Here is a 25,057-nt window from a genome sequence, read left to right as displayed (position 1 = left end):
TCGGTAAATTAAGTAGATGGAACTAACAACCTTGAAAATATTGGAATTGATGTGATTTTATATGGGTTCATAGAACTTGTTTTCCCATTTCCTTTAATTTCTGCTTCAGTATTCTTGATTAAACAACGTATTCTAAAACTGTACCAAAGGACAGAGCAGTGATACACCTATTAATGAGGGATCTGGGTCTGGTAGATATATGGAGACCTGTCAATCCTAGAGAGAAGGAATATCCGTTTTATTCACAAAACCATAAATCTCATTCCAGGATAGATTACTTCCTAATTTCCAAGAGTATGACTAAAGAAGTGATAGATTGTAAAATAGGGGTTATTGCTTTGACTGGCCACGCAACAGTGGAATTATGTATAGCAGTTTAGGCTGATATGGCTGAGAAAAGCATTCGATTTAGGATGAATACGTCCTTATTCCAAGACAAAACACTTCATCTTTCCCTCAATGAAGACCTCAAGTGTTTTTTTCCAAACAAACATTGGTTCCACTGATAAATTGAGTAGTGTGGGAGGCCTCTAAAGCTTATGTTAAAGGCAAAATATTAGCACAAACCAGTAGAAAGAAAGAGTTGAAAAACTAGTCTCTCAAATTAAAGAGATGGAAAAAGTCACTGTTGAAACAAGTCTGTAATCTGAAGTTTCAATTACATGAGATCTATAACAAAAAGGCTGAATATGTTTGAAAGTGGTGAAAAAAACGGGTAAATGATTGACTAGACAATTGAAACAAACAGATGCCAGTTTTGTAATACCAGCTATTAAAAATGGAAGTGGGGAGGTACTGACTGGTACAAAAGATAATAATGTGTTTTGTGACTTTTATTTGACTCTTTACAAGTCTGAATGTAACTTACACCCAGCTAAATTGAATGCCTTCTTTTTCAAAAATAAAGCTTCCGGGGTTGTCCCCAGATCAAATAAAGGATTTGGACACTCCTATACTATAATCTGAGATAAGAACAGCCATCACCTCAATGAAGTCTGGAAAGTCACCAGGATTAGACGGCTTCCCGGCTGAGTATTATAAGAGGAATATTGACGTATTAGCTCATATTAACACGGGTGTACGCAGAAGCTCTGGAACTGGAGCAGCTACATGACACTTTTAATAAGGCACTCATTTCATTAATTCTCAAAAAGGATAGACCCCCCACTGACCCAGATTAATTGAAATTGATTGTAAGCTGCTCTCCAAAGTACTAGATGAGGCTGGAGAAGGTTTGACCTCATATTATAAGGTGGGATTTGTAAAAAGTAGAACCTCCACAGAATCTTAGACGTTTGCTTCACCTCATGTGGCTGAGTCAAAAAGAGGATACTCAGGTGGCAGCCCTTTCCCTAGATGCAGAGAAGGCATTCGATAGGTTGGAGTGCGGCTTTTTGACGTATACCCTTGAAATGTTCGGCTTGGGCCTTAGATTTATCAAGTGGGTTAAGGTATTATATTCCAATCCAAGAACAGCAGTCCTCACAAATGGTATGCTCTCTTCCTTTTTTAATTTGTCGAGGAGAACCCAGCAGGGCAGTCCTCTCTCACCTCTCCTTTTTACTCAATTTTTGGAGCCCTTGGCAGCAGCAATCAGAGCTGATTCAGGAATCAAAGGAGTGATGGGAGGTGCCAGAGAGCATAAGCTGTTTATATATGCTGAAGACATATTGTTACTTATTAGGGAATCGGCCACATCAATCCCTTTGGTTTTTGAACACAATTGAGATGTTCTCACAGATATCTGGTTATAAGATGAATTGGCAGAAGTCAGAGTCTATGCCTGTATCAAATTTATGTCCTCCTGTTGCAATTACTTCATTTCAGTTAAAATGGGTGCCGTCAGGTATTAAATAATTGGGTATAAAACGGAGCAATGAGCTACAGAATCATGCAAATTAATGTAGCCACCTCTACAAAAAAAATTAAGAATAATCTTGATAAATGGAGGTTGCTTAATCTTACTTTATGGGGCAAAATAAATACTGTTAAAATGTTTGTGGCGCCACAGTTGAATTTTGTGTCCATGATGCTCCCTGTGACCATCTCCCCCTTACTATTTAAGCAGTACAATCAAATGATTAAGGATTATCTTTGGGATGGGGAAAAAAACAGAATAAATGTCAACAAGTTATATGCTCCAAGGGATAAAGGAGGACTAGCATTACCCAATGTAGAACTATACAACATATCATTTGAAGTAGCCAAATTGGCCAGACACTGGGGCAATTACGATTCCCATTTGAGATGGACTCAGAGGTCTATCACAGCCCCGTTTAAGCATATTGAGGCATTATCACTAAAAATTATTCAGAGACAACCAACTGAAGAGGTTAACCCAATCCTTCAACATTCGAGAGGTTTGGGTTAAGATTCCTAAGATGCTTGGAATTTCCAAGTAAAAAAAACAAAAAATTCTTCCATATGGCACAACCCATCAGTTTACATAGGAAAACAACGTATCTGGATGGTATGGCTAAGACAAAGCCTGCATGCACTAAGGGATCTATATGAGAAACGAGGGCTTATGTCCTATCAGGACCTGAAGGAGAAATGTAATTTGCCAGATAAGGGCGATTTCTGGAAATACTTACAACTAACACGCTACTCAAACCAGACGCGGCGTGTGCGCGAGCATTGCAAAATAAATGTACACATACATGTTATTCAATCATTGCACCCACACTACTCACACGCACCAACGAGTGTCTGCGTTGCCAGGCGCTAAAATAGAAGTTGCTTCTATTTGTGACACCAAACGTGATGCAAGTCCTGCCTCTCCCATCTCATCATTGGCTTTTAGAAGCATATACCCACGTGCCACCTTCTCATTGGTTATACCCACGTGGGTGATTGAAAGATGAACTGAGATCGGTCGGTCGGTTGTGGTAATACACCTTATTATGAAAGTTAGATGGTTTATTGGCATCTAAAGTCCAAAGATGAAAAAGCCTGGAAGGAGGAGAGATGACTAGAAACGATTCGGTTGACCGTTTTATGTGTGGATTAATTGTCGGAGTAGAGGACCTTGTGTATTTCAGGTAAAATAACTAATCAATGTTTATATCCCAGGACAAATTAGCTAGCAACAGCAAGCTTGCCAGCTAAATAAGCCAATTAGCAAGCAACTGCAAGCTAGCTAGCTAAATTGCCATGCATGTTTAATGCTTTCGACCTGTCCAAATTAATATAATTGGTTGATATTTCAACCTACGTGTCGTGATTGCGTTTGGTGCGGGGGGACAAAATCACGCGGACGCACGTGCACATCCGGTTTGGGCATGGTATAAGGAGCTGCATGGGGTCTCTTATGAGTATTAACCTCCAGAGTGATGAAAACTTGTTAGAAAAATATTTCATGATACCAGGAATATCACACTCTGCTTCAGTGTTATATAAAATAATCTCATATGCACAATATGGACATTGTGAGAATTTAAGATTGATTTGGCAGAGGGATCTTAATTGTGACTGAGTAGGATGTATGGAAAAATATTATTTCCAATGTAGGGTGGCGTACCAGGGATACAATGGGTAAATTTACACATTATAAGATTACTACTGGACCCCAGTTAGATTACATAAAATGGGTTTATTGCTAAATAACTTATGCTGGAAATGCAAGGGGGAAGTAGGCACCTTTCTGCATGCTATATGGGGATGTCCCATGGTGCTCCCTTTTTGGAAGGAGGTTCTTAAAAAGCTTGAAGAATGGGTGGGACAGCCTATCCCAGAGTCCCCACAGCTGTGCTTATTTACACTGCGTGCACAATTATTAGGCAAATTGTATTCCTCGGGATTCATTTTATTGTTGAACAAACACAATGCTCTCAGTCAGTCCAAAATGTTATTGAACCTCAATGTTTAACAAAGGAAAAGTGAGTTTTGTCTTTCTCATGGAAATATATAAGTGTGCACAATTATTAGGCAACTATTAGTGTGCAGAATTATTAGGCAACTAAATTACAAAAATAATTTCTCTCAACTCACTTGTTTATTCTCAATTTTTAGAGTAAGTGTAACAGATAAGTAACACAAAATGACAATTATATAACATTTTTGGCCTTTCAAAAATATTCAGTGACCAATATAGCCACCCTTATTTTCAATAACTGCCATGAGCCTTCCATCCATGGAGTCTGTCAGTTTCTTGATCTGTTCACAATCAATTTTCGCTGAAGCAGCAACCACAGCCTCCCAAATGCTGTATTGTCTTCCATCACTGTAAATCTCACGTTTGAGAAGGGCCCACAAGTTCTCAATAGGATTTAAGTCAGGTGAGGAAGGGGGCCAGATCATTATTCAGGCATCTTTGAGGCCCTTGCTGGCTAGCCAAGCAGTAGAGTACTTGGATGCATGTGATGGAGCATTGTCCTGCATAAAGATCATGGCCTTCTAGAATGCTGAGGACTTCTTCCTGTACCACTGTTTGACGAAAGAATCTTCCAGAAACTGGCAGTAGGTTTGGGAGTTGAGTTTCAGTCCATCTTCAACCCGAAAAGGTCCAACTACCTCATCCTCAATGATAGCAGCCCATACCAGTACCCCTCCTTCACCTTGCTGGTACCTGACTCAAAGTGGTGCCCTGTGTCCATTACTGATCCAGCCACGGGCCCATCCATTTGGTCCATCAAGAGTCACTCATTTCATCTGTCCATAAAACCTTTGAAAAATCTGTCTTCAGGTATGTCTTTGCCCAATCTTGACGCTTCAACTTGTGAACCTTATTCAGTGGTGGTCTTGTTTCAGTCTTCTTGACCTTGGCCATGTCTCTGAGCACTTGACACCTTGTACTTCTGAACACTCCAGGTAGGTTGCAGTTCTGGAATACGGTGGCACTGGAGGATAATGGGTTCCTGGTAGTTTGACGTTTAATTCTTCTCAAGTCTTTTTGCAGTTCATTTGCGCCTTTTCTTCCCCATGCGTTTTTTGCGCCCCAGTTGACTATTCGCAACAAAACGTTTGAATGTCCGGTGGTCACACCTCAATAGTTTAGCTATTTAAAGAGTGTCGCATCTGTCTGAAAGGCATTTTACATTTTTGGCTTTTCAGTGTCAGTTAAATGTCTTTTTTGGTCCATTTTACCTGAGGTAATGAGGCTGCCTAATAATTATGCACACCTTGATATAAGGTGTTATTCACTTTCGCCACACCCTCCCTCATTACACAAATACATATCACCTGAAAATTATTCAATCCAATAAGCATTCAAGTTTATATGGTTTGGAGTTCGAAAATGTGAATAGAAACAATGATAAGATCAGAATACTCACTTGCCTAATAATTGTGCACGCAGTGTATTAGGGGATATATTTATTTTACCACCAGGTATTAGCAAAGAAGAGTTTGGTCTTGCCTCAGTGGGTTTTCTTACTGCGGCTAGACTCATACGACATAACTGGAAGAGTGCAGATAGTCTGAAAATAACATGTTGGCTCAAACTCATCGTGAGAGAGAGAGAAATTACAGGAGGAAAGGGAAATGTAGTATGACATGGGAACACTTTTTGAATGATATACGGGACCCGACGTGCGGGTGAGAAGCTAGGGTATAAGTTAGAACAAATGTATGTGTAATGGGTATTTTTTTTATGCTTACATATTTATTTATTTTTATCAAAAAAATGTATTATTACTTTCTTATATTATTATTCATTTATATTTACTTGCTGTTTAGTAGTCCAACCACAGACATATGGTTGAAAGGTGCTGTCTTGTTGGGTGTTATGTAATGATGTAATGTCATATCGATAAATGTATAAAAAAAAACGTAAAAATAATAAATAAAAAAAACATACCATTCAGATGTTGTGAATGCGAAAATATATACTCTCTGAATCGGTTGTACGGCTGAATTACATGTACTGGGATATTCATATGTGATTTACTGCCCCATTTGTACAGAGGTGCATTAAACATTTGTCAATACAATACATTTATTTCAAATGCGGATATTTTGGACTGGGTTATACCATAACAGTTTTGTTCAATATTTTGTCTTGTTTATTTACTGAAAGGTTTACACAGAAGCTTGTGTAATACGACAATTAGCTTCAAAACTCTAGTGGATAAACTTACATCACGTGCTCAAGACTGGCAGAAGCTCCCTTCCCCTCTCCGCTTACCTGTTTGTCCATTTTAGCTTGTTTCTTTTTTACAGGCTGCGGCTGGTTATGGCTCATTCACATTAAGCATGCATTCAGACACCGAGAGCAGGAGCAGCACGTTTAGTACAAAGACACTACTGGCTGAAATCTACCCATCTTCTCCAGACAAATGGATTGCCTAGCATTTTTTTTTATCATGTTACATGGACCGCTGGCTTTGGCCAAAGCACATAGTTTTAGAATGAAGGACTTACTTTATTGACCAGAATGCACCTCTGTAATCAGATTGGAAGACAAAACAAGCTGTAAGTCAATAACAGAGCACAAAAGCCTGCAGGCCTCGCATTCAGGGTTGGGACTGTGAGTGGGTCAGCCCTGCCCACCTGAAGGGAGTATGGTCTGTGTGCTTGTGGAATACTCATTTCTGCTCAATCTGTCGCAGCCAAACTCTGTTGATCCAGAGAGATGGATGTGGTGATGCTACAGCGAATTTATGAGAACCCTGTGAATCATGTGGAGATGTCACTTAAAAAGGTCGATGACTGAAAGGACAAGGGGTGATCGAGATGGAGAGAAAATACTTCTGTGAGAATCTGACCAAGAATGAACCAGATGTCCATTGCGTAACAGTTTGGGAGAACATCCTCAGAGCGTTTGCGGCAAATCTGGCACGGGTTTCATCAATGACTTTCATAACCACAGCAACATGGCGGAAGGTGTTACAGGGTTCTCCATTTGGCCTGGTGTGGCACTTCTGTTAGGACTTGACAGAACATCGTCTGACAGGTGCAAGAGAGCGAGAAAGCAGGTTGCCTTACCGCTGGCTCTTCCTTTTTTCTCTGCTTCATTACCTCAGTCAATTCTGACTGAGATCACTTGTAGGTCGGGCGAGAAAAAACACACCTGTGAAAACATTGAGACTTTTCCGCACCAAAAAAATTGGAAAACGATCCGCTATCAAAAAGGAGGACCAACAAAAACAAACAACTGCCATACGTCCAAATCTTTGATTCTTTATTCTCTGCCGCACTGTGGGAATCAGACTCTAAAACCAATGCCATTGGTTGCTGTTGGCCGCCCTTGTGACCTGTACTTCCAACTCCTGGTGTTCCACCATTAAGAGACCAAAGTGAACATTCAATCAGCGCCACCAAGAGGACATTGACTGAGGGACGGGGGGGCTCTGTGAGAGCGTGATCCAACCCAAACACGCCATATTTCTGTCTATCTGGAAGTGTGTTTCCCAGGGGGCCCTGGGGGGGCAGACAGGTTAATAATAACACCAGGGAAACAGAGCCAGATCTCCCTGGGACTGATGTGTCTGACAGCTGGAACGCCAGAGAACACAAACAAGTGCATAAACAGGTGCGCACCACAGACAGACAGAGAGGTGGAGGGAGTAGGGAGCAGAGCGAGATAGCTAGGCAATAGGGTGATAGTGGCGATATTCACTGTTCTTCCAGTGTGGGCAAGATGAGCTTCTCTCTGAGTGTGTTTGTGTGGTGCCCATGTTTAGTACGAAAATAACCTTGTCTGTTGTGTAAAGCAATGGGTATTGCATTGTCCCTGAGAACGCCAGTCACATTTTTTCTGGTGGTTGTAATGGCTGTGTTGTACCTTGCCATGCTGGCCCATCCTCTCCAGGCAGATGACAGCATCCTCCCACAGCTCCAGCTTCTCGTAGATTAGCAGGGCTGAGCTCGTGCAGCCCAGGTCTGTCAGCAGGCTGGCCAGCTGCTTCTGTAAATGTGAGAGAGGTTCGGACATGGGATAAGTCATTTCTTATTTAAACAGTAAAAAAATATATATGATGTTGATGTATGCCCCAGGAAGACCCCATTCGCAGCCCCCTGCAGGAAGACCCCCTCCTGCCACCGCTGAAAAGAATCCTGGGGGAAACACTGCATATGCATACACTCCCCGAACCATCCCAGCTCTGTCTCTGTCGGTAATGGTCCTTATCACATTCATAACAATAAATGTATTTTTTTTGGTCAAAGGATGCTTGGGAGAGTTGGTCTTCCCTAGCTGCTGTATTCAAGGGTGCAAATATGTACTGCCGTTTAGCAGTATTTAAGCTGCAGCCATCCTCCTGATTATTGTGAAAATAATAATAATAATACTTCTACAGGCCTGTTCTTAACTACACACGCAGACACACACCAGTTGTATTCATTCCAAGCTGTGGTGCCATATGCAGGGTAGTGTCTTCACCCAGGGTAGTGTCTTCACCCAGGGTAGTGTCTTCACCCAGGGTAGTGTCTTCACCCAGGGTAGTGTCTTCACCCAGGGTAGTGTCTTCACCCAGGGTAGTGTCTTCACCCAGGGTAGTGTCTTCACCCAGGGTAGTGTCTTCACCCAGGGTAGTGTCTTCACCTTTTATCTCTCCATCTCCACTATTTTGACCTCACATCTATTTCCATTATCTTGTCATCTTCACACAAGGCAACATAGGCCCTAACCTTGTACCCAAACCCTGTCTCTCGGTCCACTTAAAGAGTGGGAGCTGAACCTGGAGCACAGCCTGTCTTGTCACAGACTAAATCCTAGGTTTCTGGGTTTTATCACCTCTCGTCCTCTCCTGTGATCGCCTCCCCATCCCGTCTCAGGGGTGACATACCACGTCCCACTGGGATGATGGACCCCATAAATCTGAATTTACCCCCGTCCCACAACCCCACTCGTCAACCACCCTAATCACGTGACCGGGGAGCCATGGGGAGCCAGGACGTGACACCAATGGCAAACGGCAGACATTTAGACGAATAGGACCCACGGCAGTGAACATGCCATTTGTGCCTCTTCACCAGTTTCCAGGAAAACTCCTGATATTGTGGTTTCAGAATCTCCCTGAAAGCAGGAAGGGCTGAGACAGACAAGAGACTGTTGAATTATATGGGGATTTATTAATTCTGTAAGCAAATCTTAAAATATGTGATATATCTCAACCCATCTTCCTGTCCCTCCTCTCCCCACACAGCTTCTCTGTGCGCAGGCACGGCCATCGTTACATGCCGGGCACGCCTCTCGCTGAGGAAAAACACCACCACAGCCCACACGATTCTCTGCCTTGCTTGCACTTTCAATTCCCCAGGCGGCAATAGGGTGCCTTCAATTCCAGCTTTATTGCTGTTTGCCATTATTACATGAAGCCTGGGCGATGTATCCTGCCCCACTGATTTCTCTCTTTCCCTGTCTTTTACACTCCCTCCCTCTCAATCTCTCTACCTCTTTGTCATATCTCTTCCTCCCTCCTTTTCTTACAACCCCACAATCTCTCGCTCCCTTTCTCCCTAGCTCTCTCACCATCTCCACTCTTCTCCCTCTGTTGACTAGGCCCGTGCCTTTAAATATACACTACCGTTCAAAAGTTTGGGGGTCACTTAAAAATGGCCTTGTTTTTTGTCCATTAAAATAAAATAAAATTGATCAGAAATACAGTGTAGACATTGTTCATGTTGTCAGTCTATTCTTGTTCTGAGAAATAAAGGCTATTCCATGAGAGAAATTGCCAAGAAACTGAAGATCTCGTACAACGCTGTGTACTATTCCCTTCACAGAAATGTGAAGGGAAAATGTGAGCAAATTACACCGCTCAAAACACCTTAGCTGATACAAGGAAGGAGAAATTGACTGGGCCAAGACAGGTGCTACAACAGAAATAAACACATCCATGGTCAACAAACCATCTTTCTGCTTGCTACAAATACAGAATAACAAAAAGGCTAATCCCTCACTCTTCATCTCCCGGAATATATACACAGACCGAGAAAGCAGACAAGCCTTACATGTAACACCATATAAAGACTACCAGGTTGATGCAGCTTCTACCCTGAGGGGGACTAACTGTCTGGTAGTTGGAGGACAAAGACGTACTGTTTTAGTGGCCATCCTGCAGTGGAGGCGGCCATCAGGTGGCCTTTGGCTTGAAAGCAGCCGGCGCTAACAGGGAGCTTCAGCCTGACAGATATATTGTCTGAATGCCAAGTGTCCAGATTAGATCAAGGCTCTGACGCACTAAATCACATATAACCAAACGTGTGGTGATAGATGAGACTCCTCTGGGGACAACGCGGTAGTGGACCTCGGGCAGGAGGTCGAGAGGACAGTCACAAAGCAAGGGCAGCATCCTTCAAGTCTCGGACTACCGTCAAAGGTGTGGGAGTTCAAAGAGTCGGCCAAGCGGATGGGTCCCATCCTTTTCTCCTGAATTAGTGTTCACTCATATAACCCTGATGTAAATAATTGTTTAATCATGACCATGACTTCCAATGGGTCAAGTCATAAGTCAAAGCTTTGATGGAAGACATTGGTCTGTGTGGTACTTCAGTTAGTGAGTCGGCCCTTAAAATGAAGTTCACAATCACAGTGGAGCGAAACCAATTCATAAATCAGAAACCCAATCAGCAGTGACGGGGTAATGATGGGGTGTTACCTGGACGGCCCATCTGGGAGGAGCCTGGCAGCAGTAGAAGAGTTTCAGACGCTCCGTCACAGGACAGCTCTTCTCCTCAAAGTAATCCACTATAGTCTGGAAGAGAGGAGAGACATCCAGCATCAACTAGAGTCATACCCAGGCAAAGCCTCATTACTAAACCCCAAAAATGACACATTTAAACTGCAAAATTGGTAGAGCAAGTCAAGAGCAAATTGAAATGTACTGATTGAGATGTGAGTGCAACAGGTCTAAAAGACCATTGATTGACAGTGTCCAACCCTGATATCTGGTTGAGTTCTGTGTTTTGTCTCAATCTGTGTTGTACGGGTTGTTAGGTACTCAATGAACACTGTCTGAGGGCCTCCAGGAAGACAAGGTATAAACAGTAAACAACTCTCACAGTCACGCCACATGAGCCACTGCTGGATGCTATCCCATTGTTATTGTCTCATTCTGTCTCATTTTATCAGCGGGCCGTCACGCAGAGCAACAACTCACATTCTGCTTGCCATCTGAGAGGAGATATTTGTCTGTGCCTAAAATTGGGCTTGACTCACAGTGATGTCTAACAACAATGATCCAATACCATGGCTCATAAACCTCAACCTAACAGCAAATCCCAGACTAGGACTGAGTCCTGTCGTTATGGCTGGGTTGGGTGGTGTTATCTGTGGGACTTGGACAGGGCCCAGCCTCCTGTAATGAAATGTGGATCCCGACCACCCAGGATAAAATTAATTATTAACAGTGGATGGAGTTTGGCAGCTGGGATGTGATTGGCCTCCTTGCATAGGAAATGAAGAGGAAAATGAAGAGGGAAATGGGTAAGAGTGTAACAGGACATATTTTACAGTTTGGGATGGAGAAAATCCAGAGAGGTGAGTCACAGTGATTACATTTTCTGGTAACGAGGCCAGACAAAAAACACAGACACACACACACTCGGACAAAACGCAGAATGACACAAGCAAAAACACTAACAAATAGACAGACGCCAACACAATCAGGGAGACGAGGGGATAAAAAGCTTTCCTTACGTTTTAAACTCAAAGACAAATCCAATGCCCGGCCATAACGCGTTGATGTCAAACAGACTGCTTCAGATGAATACTGATCTAATTCCCTATAGACCATTACTACTCTGCCCACATGATTGTCATCAATGTTCATCTTCTGTCTCTGTCAGTTTAATGGGAGTTTGGGGAAGTTGTCTTTACCAATATCTAAATCCTGTCAACAAGCAACAGCAGATCCTCTCTGGAAATCGGTAACATCTAAACAAACCTTGTCAACGAATGAGAACGCCCAGTAAACCATTAGGAGTAAATCTGTGAGTGACGCAGTGTGTCAAAACAGGTAGCCTGCAGAGTGGGAGATGGCGCACAGCAAGTGCAAGAGCTGTAAGAAGTCACCAGAACAAGGAATTTAATAGGGCTGTCTATTCATGCCAAAACAAACAGCCTTTACACTTGTGTTTGAGTGCAAACGTTCGGTCTTCCAGGTAGATGTAAATGCTCTCTTTTGTTAAAGCGAAACATTGCACAAAACCAACTAGACATTGATAAAATTACATTTTTGCTTGCTTAATGGTGCTCTAATTTGATAATGCATGCAGTTGGGTTCTGTCCTTTATAGATTCCTGAAGACTTTTGTACCCTCCCCACAAAGAGTTTCTAAGATTGAAAGGGTAGCACATCCAAGTGACTTACAGGGCTGTTGCAAAAAAAAACGGCTAGGACTCCATCCAATTGGCGACATGCAAATATTCTAAAAACCTCATAAAAACAATATGCATATTTTCCCCACCAGAGAGGTGTCTCCAACAAATTCACTTGTTGCTGATAGAAGGCTGTGCGTGGGGATGTAGTGAATGTAAAAACTACTTCTGCTGTTAAAATAAAAAAATACATTTCCAGTTGGCTTGGTGTAATCTGTTTCCCTTAACGGCAAGCAAGGTTTGTTTGAAAGCAGAGTGCGGATGACTAATAAATTGTGTTTCTCCACGGCCAGGGTATATATACTCAAAGCACAAACAGCGGTTGGCATTTGATGAACTCTGGTAGACCAGAGGCCCTACAGAGAGAGAGCCACAGGCTACGGGGGAGTAGTTCAGAGAAGATGAGAGGAGGTGGGGGAGATTGGTGAGTAAAAACATCCCGATTGACTGAACTGAGTTCCAAGTTGCTCTGTGAACACAATTATAGCAGATGGTGAAAGTATATTGAATGAGTAAACCATAAATTATTGATTTTATACAACTGCACAAGGAAGGAAAACACCCCATCTGACAGGTTGCAGAAATACAACTTTTGCAATCAGAATAAGACCAGTACACTTTTGATACCCATGTTGAGATTGAACAAAATGTACCATATCTGGAGAGCCATTTACAGTTGAAGACAGAAGTTTAATTACACTTAGGTTGGAGTCATTAAAACTAGTTTTTCATCCACTCCACAAATTTCTTGTTAACCTCTCTAGGGTAGGGGGCAGTATTTTCACATCCGGATAAAAAACGTACCCGATTTAATCTGGTTATTACTACTGCCCAGAAACTAGAATATGCATATAATTGTTTGATTTGGATAGAAAACACCCTAAAGTTTCTAAAACTGTTTGAATGGTGTCTGTGAGTATAACAGAACTCATATGGAAGGCCAAAACCTGAGAAGATTCTGTACAGGAAGTGCCCTCTCTGACCATTTCTTGGCCTTCTATACTCTCTTTATCGAAAACAGAGGATCTCTGCTGTAACGTGACACTTTCTAAGGCTCCCATAGGCTCTCAGAAGGCGCCAGAACGTTGAATGATGACTTTGCAGCCCCTGCCTGAAAAACAGTAGCGCATTTGGATAGTGGTCGATCTGAGAACAATGAGACGGGTGCGCACGTGAAGAGGCCATTTTACATTTTCAGTCTTTGAACGAAAAAGACGTCTCCCGGTCGGAATATTATCGCTATTTTACGAGAAAAATCGCATAAAAATTGATTTTAAACAGCGTTTGACATGCTTCGAAGTACGGGAATGGAATATTTTGAAATGTTTTGTCACGATACGTGTCCGCGCGTCACCGTTCGGATAGTGTCTTGAACGCAAGAACAAAACAGAGGATATTTGAACATAACTATGGATTATTTTGAACCAAAACAACATTTGTGGATGAAGTAGAAGTCCTGGGAGTGTATTCTGACGAAGAACAGCAAAGGTAATCCAATTTTTCTTATAGTAAATCTGAGTTTGGTGAGTGTCAAATTAGCTAGCCTGTGATGGCGAGCTATCTACTCAGAATATTGTAAAATGTGCTTTTGCCGAAAAGCTATTTTAAAATCGGACACCGCGATTGCATAAAGGAGTTCTGTATCTATAATTCTTAAAATAATTTGTTTTTTTGTGAACGTTTATCGTGAGTAATTTAGTAAATTCACCGGAAGTTTTCGGTATGTTTGCTAGTTCTGAACGTCACATGCTAATGTAAAAAGCTGGTTTTTGATATAAATATGAACTTGATTGAACAAAACATGCATGTATTGTATAACATAATGTCCTAGGAGTGTCATCTGATGAAGATAATCAAAGGTTAGTGCTGCATTTAGCTGTAGTTTTGGTTTTTGTGACATTATATGCTAGCTTGAAAACTGTGTGTGATTATTTCTGGCTGGGTACTCTCCTGACATAATCTAATGTTTTGCTTTCGTTGTAAAGCCTTTTTGAAATCGGACAATGTGGTTAGATTAACGAGAGTCTTGTCTTTAAAATGGTGTAAAATAGTCATATGTTTGAGAAATTGAAGTAATAGCATTTTTAAGGTATTTGAATATCGCGGCACTCGATTCCACTGGCTGTTGACTAGGTGGGACGATTTCGTCCCACATACCCTAGAGAGGTTAACAAACTATAGTTTTGGCAAGTCGGTTAGGCCATCTACTTTGTGCATGACAAGTCATTTTTCGAACAATTGTTTACAGATTACTGTAAATTCCGGACTATAAGCCGCAACTTTTTTCCCACGCTTTGAACCTCGCCGCTTAAACAATGACGCGGCTAATATATGGATTTTTCCCGCTTAAAATCTTTTCCCCCCAAAAAAACACATTCTGTGACGTGCTCAGTTTTTTGGAGGCATGAAGCTTTCATTAGACCAATGAAATTGCCGAACGGGTAAAGGTCAAACAACTTTTTCGTTTACTGTTTAGATTAAATCGATCGCTCTCAAACTTCCCATCATTCTGATTAGGGTAGTCATTTTGTCACCCTCATCATGGCAAAGACACGGAGAAATGCATATGGCGGTGTTCGCTTTAGCAATCTCACTAGTATAAAGACCTCCTCCATTCCTGCCATTATTGAAAGAGATTGTGATACCTCACATCTCAAAATTGGGTTACTTAATGTTAGATCCCTCACTTCCAAGGCAGTTATAGTCAATGAACTAATCACTGATAATAATCTTGATGTGATTGGCCTGACTGAAACATGGCTTAAGCCTGATGAATTTACTGTGTTAAATGAGGCCTCACCCCCTGGTTACATTAGTGACCATACCCCCCGTGCATCTGGCAAAGGCGGAGGTGTTGCTAACATTTACGATAGCAAATTTCAATTTACAAAAAAAAAAAACAACAATGACGTTTTCGTCTTTTGAGCTTCTAGTCATGAAATCTATGCAGCCTACTCACTCACTTTTTATAGCTACTGTTTATAGGCCTCCTGGGCCATATGCAGTGTTCCTCAATGAGTTCCCTGAATTCCTATCGGATCTTGTAGTCATAGCAGATAATATTCTAATTTTTGGTGACTTTAACATTCACATGGAAAAGTCCACAGACCCACTCCAAAAGGCTTTCGGAGCCATCATCGACTCAGTGGGTTTTGTCCAACATGTCTCTGGACCTACTCACTGCCACAGTCATACTCTGGACCTAGTTTTGTCCCATGGAATAAATGTTGTGGATCTAAATGTTTTTCCTCATAATCCTGGACTATCGGACCACCATTTTATTACGTTTGCAATTGCAACAAATAATCTGCTCAGACCCCAACCAAGGAGCATTAAAAGTCGTGCTATAAATTCTCAGACAACCCAAAGATTCCTTGATGCCCTTCCAGACTGCCTCTGCCTACCCAAGGACGTCAGAGGACAAAAATCAGTTAACCACCTAACAGAGGAACTCAATTTAACCTTGCGCAATACCCTAGATGCAGTTGCACCCCTAAAAACTAAAAACATCTGTCATAAGAAACTAGCTCCCTGGTATACAGAAAATACACGAGCTCTGAAGCAAGCTTCCAGAAAATTGGAACGGAAATGGCGCCACACCAAACTGGAAGTCTTCCGACTAGCTTGGAAAGACAGTACCGTGCAGTATCGAAGAGCCCTTACTGCTGCTCGATCATCCTATTTTTCCAACTTAATTGAGGAAAATAAGAACAATCCGAAATTTCTTTTTGATACTGTCGCAAAGCTAACTAAAAAGCAGCCTTCGCAAATGGAGGATGGCTTTCACTTCAGCAGTAATAAATTTATGAACTTCTTTGAGGAAAAGATCATGATCATTAGAAAGCAAATTACAGACTCCTCTTTAAATCTGGGTATTCCTCCAAAGCTCCATTGTCCTGAGTCTGCACAACTCTGCCAGGACCTAGGATCAAGGGAGATACTAAAGTGTTTTAGTACTATATCTCTTGACGCAATGATGAAAATAATCATGGCCTCCAAACCCTCAAGCTGCATACTGGACCCTATTCCAACTAAACTACTGAAAGAGCTGCTTCCTGTGCTTGGCCCTCCTATGTTGAACATAATAAACGGCTCTCTATCCACCGGATGTGTACCAAGCTCACTAAAAGTGGCAGTAATAAAGCCTCTCTTGAAAAAGCCGAATCTTGATCCAGAAATTATAAAAACTATCGGCCTATATCGAATCTTCCATTCCTCTCAAAAATTTTGAAAAAAGCTGTTGCACAGCAACTCACTGCCTTCCTGAAGACAAACAATGTATACGAAACGCTTCAGTCTGGTTTTAGACCCCATCATAGCACTGAGACTGCACTTGTCAAGGTGGTAAATGACCTTTTAATGACGTCAGACCGAGGCTCTGCATCTGTCCTCGTGCTCCTAGATCTTAGTGCCGCTTTTGATACCATCGATCACCACATTCTTTTGGAGAGATTGGAAACCCAAATTGGTCTACATGGACAAGTTCTGGCCTGGTTTAGATCTTATCTGTCGGAAAGATATCAGTTTGTCTCTGTGAATTATTTGTCCTCTGACAAATCAATTGTAAATTTAGGTGTTCCTCAAGGTTCCAGTTTTAGGACCACTATTGTTTTCACTATATATTTTACCTCTTGGGGATGTCATTCGAAAACATAATGTTAAATTTCACTGCTATGCGGACGACACACAGCTGTACATTTCAATGAAACATGGTGAAGCCCCAAAATTGCCCTCGCTAGAAGCCTGTGTTTCAGACATAAAGAAGTGGATGGCTGCAAACTTTCTACTTTTAAACTCGGACAAAACAGAGATGCTTGTTCTAGGTCCCAAGAAACAAAGAGATCTTCTGTTGAATCTGACAATCTGGATGGTTGTACAGTCGTCTCAAATAAAACTGTGAAGGACCTCGGCGTTACTCTGGACCCTGATCTCTCTTTTGAAGAACATATCAAGACTGTTTCAAGGACAGCTTTTTTCCATCTACGTAACATTGCAAAAATCAGAAATGTTCTGTCCAAAAATGACGCAGAAAAATGTATCCATGCTTTTGTTACTTCTAGGCTGGACTACTGCAATGCTCTACTTTCCGGCTACCCGGATAAAGCACTAAATAAACTTCAGTTAGTGCTAAATACGGCTGCTAGAATCCTGACTAGAACCCAAAAATTTGATCATATTACTCCAGTGCTAGCCTCCCTACACTGGCTTCCTGTTAAGGCAAGAGCTGATTTCAAGGTTTTACTGCTAACCTACAAAGCATTACATGGGCTTGCTCCTACCTATCTTTCCGATTTGGTCCTGCCGTACATACCTATACGTACGCTACGGTCACAAGACGCAGGCCTCCTAATTGTCCCTAGAATTTCTAAGCAAACGGCTGGAGGTAGGGCTTTCTCCTATAGAGCTCCATTTTTATGGAATGGTCTGCCTACCAATGTGAGAGACGCAGACTCAGTCTCAACCTTTAAGTCTTTACTGAAGACTTATCTCTTCAGTAGGTCCTATGATTAAGTATAGTCTGGCCCAGGAGTGTGAAGGTGAACGGAAAGGCTGGAGCAACGAACCGCCCTTGCTGTCTCTGCCTTGCCGGTTCCCCTCTTTCCACTGGGATTCTCTGCCTCTAACCCTTTTACAGGGGCTGAGTCACTGGCCTACTGGTGTTCTTCCATGCCGTCCATGGGAGGGGTGCGTCACTTGAGTGGGTTGAGTCACTGACGTGGTCTTCCTGTCTGGGTTAGAGCTGCTGCACGGGAGCTTGGTTTTAATGAGTCGATAAGACGTTGGAAAAAGCAGAGTGAGGAATTGACTCAGTGCAAAAAGACAACTAAAGCTTACTGCTCATTTTTTCTTTTTTGTTACAAGCCGTGTTTCGTTAACCTGTTAGGGCTAGGGGGCAGTATTGACACGGCCGGATAAAAAACGTACCCGATTTAATCTGGTTACTACTCCTGCCCAGTAACTAGAATATGCATATAATTATTGGCTTTGGATAGAAAAAACCCTAAAGTTTCTAAAACTGTTTGAATGGTGTCTGTGAGTATAACAGAACTCATATGGCAGGCCAAAACCTGAGAAGATTCCATGCAGGAAGTGGCCTGTCTGACAAGTTGTGTTTCATCTTGGCTCTTTTTATTGAAGACTGAGGATCTTTGCTATAACGTGACACTTCCTACGGCTCCCATAGGCTCTCAGAGCCCGGAAAAAGCTGAACGATATCGAGGCAGCCTCTGGCTGAAACACTTTATCGCGTTTGGCAAGTGGCCGATTAGAGTACTATGGGCTTAGGCGCGTGCCCGAGTCGACCCCATGCTTTATTTTCTTTCGTCTGTTTACCTAAACGCAGATTCCCGGTTGGAATATTATCGCTTTTTTATGAGAAAAATGCCATAAAAATTGATTTAAAAAGTGGTTGACATGCTTCGAAGTACGGTAATGGAATATTTAGAAATTCTTTGTCACGAATTGCGCCATGCTCGTCACCCTTATTTACCCTTTCGGATAGTGTCTTGAACGCACAAACAAAACAGCCGCTATTTGGATATAACTATGGATTATTTTGAACCAAACCAACATTTGTTATTTAAGTAGAAGTCCTGGGAGTGCATTCTGACGAAGACAGCAAAGGTAATAACATTTTTCTTATAGTAAATCTGACTTTGGTGAGGGCTAAACTTGCTGGGTGTCTAAATAGCTAGCCCTGTGATGCCGGGCTATCTACTGAGAATATTGCAAAATGTGCTTTCACCGAAAAGCTATTTTAAAATCGGACATATCGAGTGCATAGAGGAGTTCTGTATCTATAATTCTTAAAATAATTGTTATGCTTTTTGTGAACGTTTATCGTGAGTAATTTAGTAAATTTACCGGCAGTGTTCGGTGGGAATGCTAGTCACATGCTAATGTAAAAAGCTGGTTTTTGATATAAATATGAACTTCATTGAACAAAACATGCATGTATTGTATAACGTAATGTCCTAGGGTTGTCATCTGATGAAGATCATCAAAGGTTAGTGCTACATTTAGCTGTGGTTTGGGTTTATGTGACATTATATGCTAGCTTGAAAAATGGGTGTCTGATTATTTCTGGCTGGGTACTCTGCTGACATAATCTAATGTTTTGCTTTCGTTGTAAAGCCTTTTTGAAATCGGACAGTGTGGTTAGATTAACGAGAGTCTTGTCTTTAAAATGGTGTAAAATCATAAAAGTCATATGTTAAAGTCATAAAGTCATATGTTTGAAAAATTGAAGTTTTTGCGTCCCACCTAGCCCATAGAGGTTAAAGCCTATTTATTTTTGTTACAAGCCGTGTTTCGTTAAAGCCTGTGTAAAGTTCATTTGTTTCAATGTACCGGTAGGCACCTGCGGCTTATAGACATGTGCGGCTTATTTATGTTCAAAATAATATTTTTTTTTAAATTCAGTGGGTGCGGCTAATATTCAGGTGCGCTTAATAGTCCGGAAATTACGGTATTTGACTTATAATTCACTGTATCACAATTCCAGTGAGTCAGAAGTTCACATACACTAAGTTGACTGTGACTTTAAACAGCTTGGAAAATTCCAGAAAAATGTCATGGCTTCTGATTAGAGGTCGGCCGATTATGATTTTTTCCGACGCCGATACCGATTATTGGAGGACCCGAAAAAAGCCAGCGCTGATTAAATCGGCCGATTTTGGATTATTTATTTGTAATAATGGCAATTACAACAATACTGAATGAACACTTATTTTAACTTAATATAATACATCAATAAAATAAATTTAGCCTCAAATAAATAATGAAACATGTTCAATTTGGTTTAAATAATGCAAAAACAAAGTGTTGGAGAAGAAAGTAAAAGTGCAATATGTGCCATGTAAAAAAGCTAACATTCAAGTTCCTTGCTCAGAACATGAGAACATATGAAAGCTGGTGGTTCCTTTGAACATGAGTCTTCAATATTCCCAGGTAAGAAGTTTTAGGTTGTAGTTATTATAGGAATTATAGGACTATTTCTCTCTATACGATTTGTATGTCATATACATTTGACTACTGGATGTTCTTATAGGCACTTTAGTATTGCCAGTGTAACAGTATAGCTTCCGTCCCTCTCCTCACTCCTACCTGGGCTGGAACCGAGAACACATCGACAACAGCCACCCTCGAAGCAGCGTTACCCATGCAGAGCAAGGGGAACAACTACTCCAAGTCTCAGAGCTAGTGACGTTTGAAACGCTATTAGCGCGCACCCGCTAACTAGCTAGCCATTTCACATCGGTTACACCAGCCTAATCTCGGGAGTTGATAGGCTTGAAGTCATAAACAGCACAATGCTTAAGCATTGCAAAAGCTGCTGGCAAACGCACGAAAGTGCTGTTTGAATGAATGCTTACGAGCCTGCCATCGCTCAGTCAGACTGCTCTATCAAATCATAGACTTAATTATAACGTAATAACACGCAGAAATACGAGCCTTTGGTCATTAATATGGTCGAATCCGGAAACTATCATTTCGAAAACAAAACACGGAACCGTTCCGTATTTTATCTAACGGATGACATCCTTAAGTCTAAATATTGCTGTTACATTGTACAACCTTCAATGTTATGTCATAATTATGTACAATTCTGGCAAATTAATTACGGCCTTTGTTAGGAATAAATGGACTTCACACAGTTCGCAATGAGCCAGGTGGCCCAAACTGCTGCATATACCCTGACTGCTTGCACGGAACGCAAGAGAAGTGACACAATTTCCCCAGTTAAAAGAAATTCATGTTAGCAGGCAATATTAACTAAATATGCAGGTTTAAAAATATATACTTGTGTATTGATTTTAAAGAAAGGCATTGATGTTTATGGTTAGGTACATTGGTGCAACGACAGTGCTTTTTTCGCAAATGCGCTTGTTAAATCACCCGTTTGTCGAAGTAGGCTGAGATTCAATGAGAAATTAACAGGCACCGCATCGATTATATGCAACGCAGGACTCGGTAGATAAACTAGTAATATCATCAACCATGTGTAGTTAACTAGTGATTATGTTAAGATTGATTGTTTTTTATAAGATAAGTTTAATGCTAGCTAGCAACTTACCTAGGCTTCTTGCTGCCCTCGCGTAACAGGTAGTCAGCCTGCCATGCAGGCTCCTCGTGGAGTGCAATGTAAGGCAGGTGGTTAGAGCGTTGGACTAGTAACCGGAAGGTTGCAAAAACGAATCCCCGAGCTGACAAGGTAAAAATCTGTCGTTCTGCCCCTGAACAAGGCAGTTAACCCACCGTTCCTAAGCCGTCATTGAAAATAAGAATGTGTTCTTAACTGACTTGCCTAGTTAAATAAAAAAAAATAATAATAAATTATTTATATATAAAAAAATAAAAAAAATTCATTCGGCAAATCGGTGTCCAAAAATACCGATTGTTATGAAAACTTGAAATCGGCCCTAATTAATCGGCCATTCCGATTAATCAGTCGACCTCTACTTCTGATAGGCTAATTGACATCATTTGAGTGAACTGGAGTGGAGGTGTACCTGTGGATGTATTTCAAGGCCTACCTTCAAACTCAGTGCCTCTTTGCTTGACATCACGAGAAAATCTAAAGAAATCAGCCAAGACCTCAGAAAAAATCATTGTAGAACTCCACAAGTTTGGTTCATCATTGGGAGCAATTTACAAACGCCTGAAGGTACCACGTTCACCTGTACAAACAATAGTACGCAAGTATAAACACCATGGGACCACGCAGCCGCCATACCACTCAGGAAGGAGACGCGTTCTATCTCCTAGAGATGAACGTACTTTGGTGCGAAAAGTGCAAATCAATCCCAGAACAACAGCAAAGGTGCTGGAAAGATGCTGGAGGAAACAGCTACAAAAGTATCTATATCCACAGTAAAACGAGTCCTATATCGACATAACCTGAAAGGCCGCTCAGCAAGGAAGAAGCCACTGCTCCAAAACCGCCATAAAAAAGCCAGACTACGGTTTGCAACTGCACATGGGGACAAAGATAGTACTTTTTGGAGAAATGTCCTCTGGTCTGATGAAACAAAAATAGAACTGTTTGGCCATAATGACCATCGTTATGTTTGGAGGAAAAGGGGGGAGGCTTGCAAGCTGAAGAACACCATCCCAACCGTGAAGCACGGGGGTGGCAGCATCATGTTGTGGGGGGTGCTTTGCTGCAGGAGGGACTGGTGCACGTCACAAAATAGATGGCATCATGAGGGAGGGAAATTATGTGGATATATTGAAGCAACATCTCAAGACATCAGTCAAGATGTTAAAGCTTGGTCGCAAATGGGTCTTCCAAATGGACAATGACCCCAAGCATTCTTCCAAAATTGTGGCAAAATGGCTTACGGACAACAATGTCAAGGTATTGGAGTGGCCATCACAACGCCCTGACCTCAATCCCATATAAAATTTGTGGGCAGAACTGAAAAAGCGTGTGCGAGCAAGGAGGCCTACAAACCTGACTGTTACACCAGCTCTGTCAGGAAGAATGTGCCAAAATTCACCTAACTTATTGTGGGAAGCTTGTGGAAGGCTACCCGAAACGTTTGACCCAAGTTAAACAATTTAAAGGCAATGCTACCAAATACTAATTGTGTGTATGTAAACTTCAGACCCACTGGGAATGTGATGAAAGAAATAACATCTGAAATATATCATTCTCTCTACTATTATTCTGACATTTCACATTCTTAAAATAAAGTGGTGATCCTAACTGACCTAAAACAGGGAATTTTTACTTGGATTAAATGTAAGGAATTGTGAAAAACTGAGTTTAAATGTATTTGGCTAAGGTGTATGTAAACTTCCGACTTCAACTGTATGTGTCATACATTTTCTGCTAAGTTCCAAAAATGTAAGCTGTTTAACTAAGGACAATTGACCCTTCGCTAAGCCCTGCCCCAGAATTTAGAGCAACCAATCACAGCGGATAGCAACTGTTGTTGAGTCTGACACCTCAGACAAGCTCAAGTTTAAATCACATGAAACCCAGTGATGGCTATGGCAATAAATTATATGAATTGCTAAATTGAACAGCGTACCAGGAGTACTTGCTACTGTGATTTCTGAAATTCAGAGCCTATACTTTTGTTACATTGTTTGCTAGGTTAGCTCATTGACCACCAAATGTTGCTAACGCTAGCAAGCTGTAGTCTGGTCTCCACCACCAGCATTTACCATACCCGGTCTGCTAGGTGGTTGCCACTTAAAGTCCCCCAGGACATTCACAGTATTAGGCAAGACTGCATTCTCTTCTTGTGCACCAGACGCATGGAATAATCTTACAATCCATGCTTCCCACCGAAGCAAATTACATCGGAATCCGAGGTCATCAGTGACCGAACTTTAATGTGTGATGTATTTAATAAGCATTTTATTTCTGCTGGTTTTCTTTTTGAAAGAAAAAATGGCCAACATGATCCTGACCAGTCTATTGTTTCAGTCCCTCGGCCTTCAGCTGATGTGGAAAACAGTAAGCCGGTTTTTAATTTTCAAAAAGTCACAGAAGATGAGGTCTTATCTGCACTATCTGCTATAGATTCTAAGAAATCATTAGGCGCTGACAATCTGGATCCATATTTACTCAAGTGTGCGGCACCTATTATTGCTGGTGTAGTGACGCATATTTTTAAATCAAACATTTGTCATGGGAAAGATTCCTAAATCTTGGAAAACAGCTTTTGTTTTACCACTCCTCAAGGGAGGTGATGAATTGGATAATTATCGGCCCATCTCTAAGCTCTCCTGTTTGGCTAAAATTCTAGAGTCACTGGTGAATAGGCAACTACAATCTTTTTTAACTGTTAACAATACACTTTCTAGTAATCAATCTGGCTTTAGACCTAAACACAGTACTATTACGGCCACTGTACGTGTTGTAAATGATATTACTAATGCCCTAGATAATAGAAAGTACTGTGCCGCCTTGTCCACAGATTTATCTAAAGCTTTTGACACTGTAGACCATGCAATACTTTTGGGTAAGCTGTCGTCAATAGGACTGGGATTGGATGCCTGTCGTTGGTTTCATGACTATCTAACGGATAGAAGTCAGGCATCCAGTCAGAGCCATTGGAGTTGGTTAAAGGGGTCCCACAAGGTTCTATACTTGGTCCAAATACACTTGCACTTACGAGCTTAGTTGGTTCTCGAATGAATCAGGTCTCTGGTTGGATGATCAGGGATATCAGGGATATGGTTGGATGATAAACTGTCTTTTAAAATGCATATTGACGAACTTAGTAAACGGCTAAAAATCAAGCTAGGCTTCCTCTATAGAAACAGGACATGCTTGTCCTCTACAAATTGTGCAAGCTACTTTTATGTCTGTTATAGACTATGGGGATATTATTTACATGCATGCTACGGCATCAACACTTAAAATCACTGGATGCTACTTATCATTGCACACTTAGGTTTATTAAGGGTGCTAGCTACATAACTCACTACTGTGTTCTTATCAAAATGTGGGTTGGACTTCGCTGTCCGTGAGACGAGAACAACATGCTCGTGTTTGTCTATAAAGCACTTCTGAATAAACTACCTTCTTATTTATCATCACTCATCAATATTAGAATTAGAATTCCTAAAACCAGGTCTCAAGCATGGATTACACTTGAGGCCCATGCGATTTCCACAGAGTTGGGTATGGCTGCCTTTTCCTGTTACGCTCCTTGTCTATGGAATAGCCTGCAGACTAAACTTAAACTTGAGACTCTTGTCCCCCTTGCTCATTTTAAATATTTACTGGAGCATTTTTATTTTTGTATTGTTTGTAACTGTTTTGGGTAATGCAAGT

At 41.4% G+C, this 25,057-nt stretch overlaps 1 protein-coding gene across 2 annotated transcripts in view; it reads right to left on the bottom strand.

Moving 5' to 3' along the window:
- ttc27 (tetratricopeptide repeat domain 27) overlaps window positions 1-25,057 on the bottom strand; it is a 135,648-nt gene that overhangs the window by 21,337 nt on the left and 89,254 nt on the right. For both annotated transcript variants that reach the window (XM_014154511.2, XM_014154512.2), the window contains exons 11-12: window positions 10,542-10,637; window positions 7,724-7,846 (exon numbers count right to left, since the gene is read on the bottom strand). In XM_014154511.2, the coding sequence (XP_014009986.1) occupies window positions 7,724-7,846; window positions 10,542-10,637 (219 nt within the window). The remainder of the gene's footprint in view (window positions 1-7,723; window positions 7,847-10,541; window positions 10,638-25,057) is intronic.

Source organism: Salmo salar, chromosome ssa18, assembly GCF_905237065.1.
Source record: "Salmo salar chromosome ssa18, Ssal_v3.1, whole genome shotgun sequence".
Taxonomy (NCBI): domain Eukaryota; kingdom Metazoa; phylum Chordata; class Actinopteri; order Salmoniformes; family Salmonidae; genus Salmo; species Salmo salar.
The sequence above is the reverse complement of the archived record's forward strand: the minus strand, read 5'-3'. Positions and strand labels throughout refer to the sequence as shown.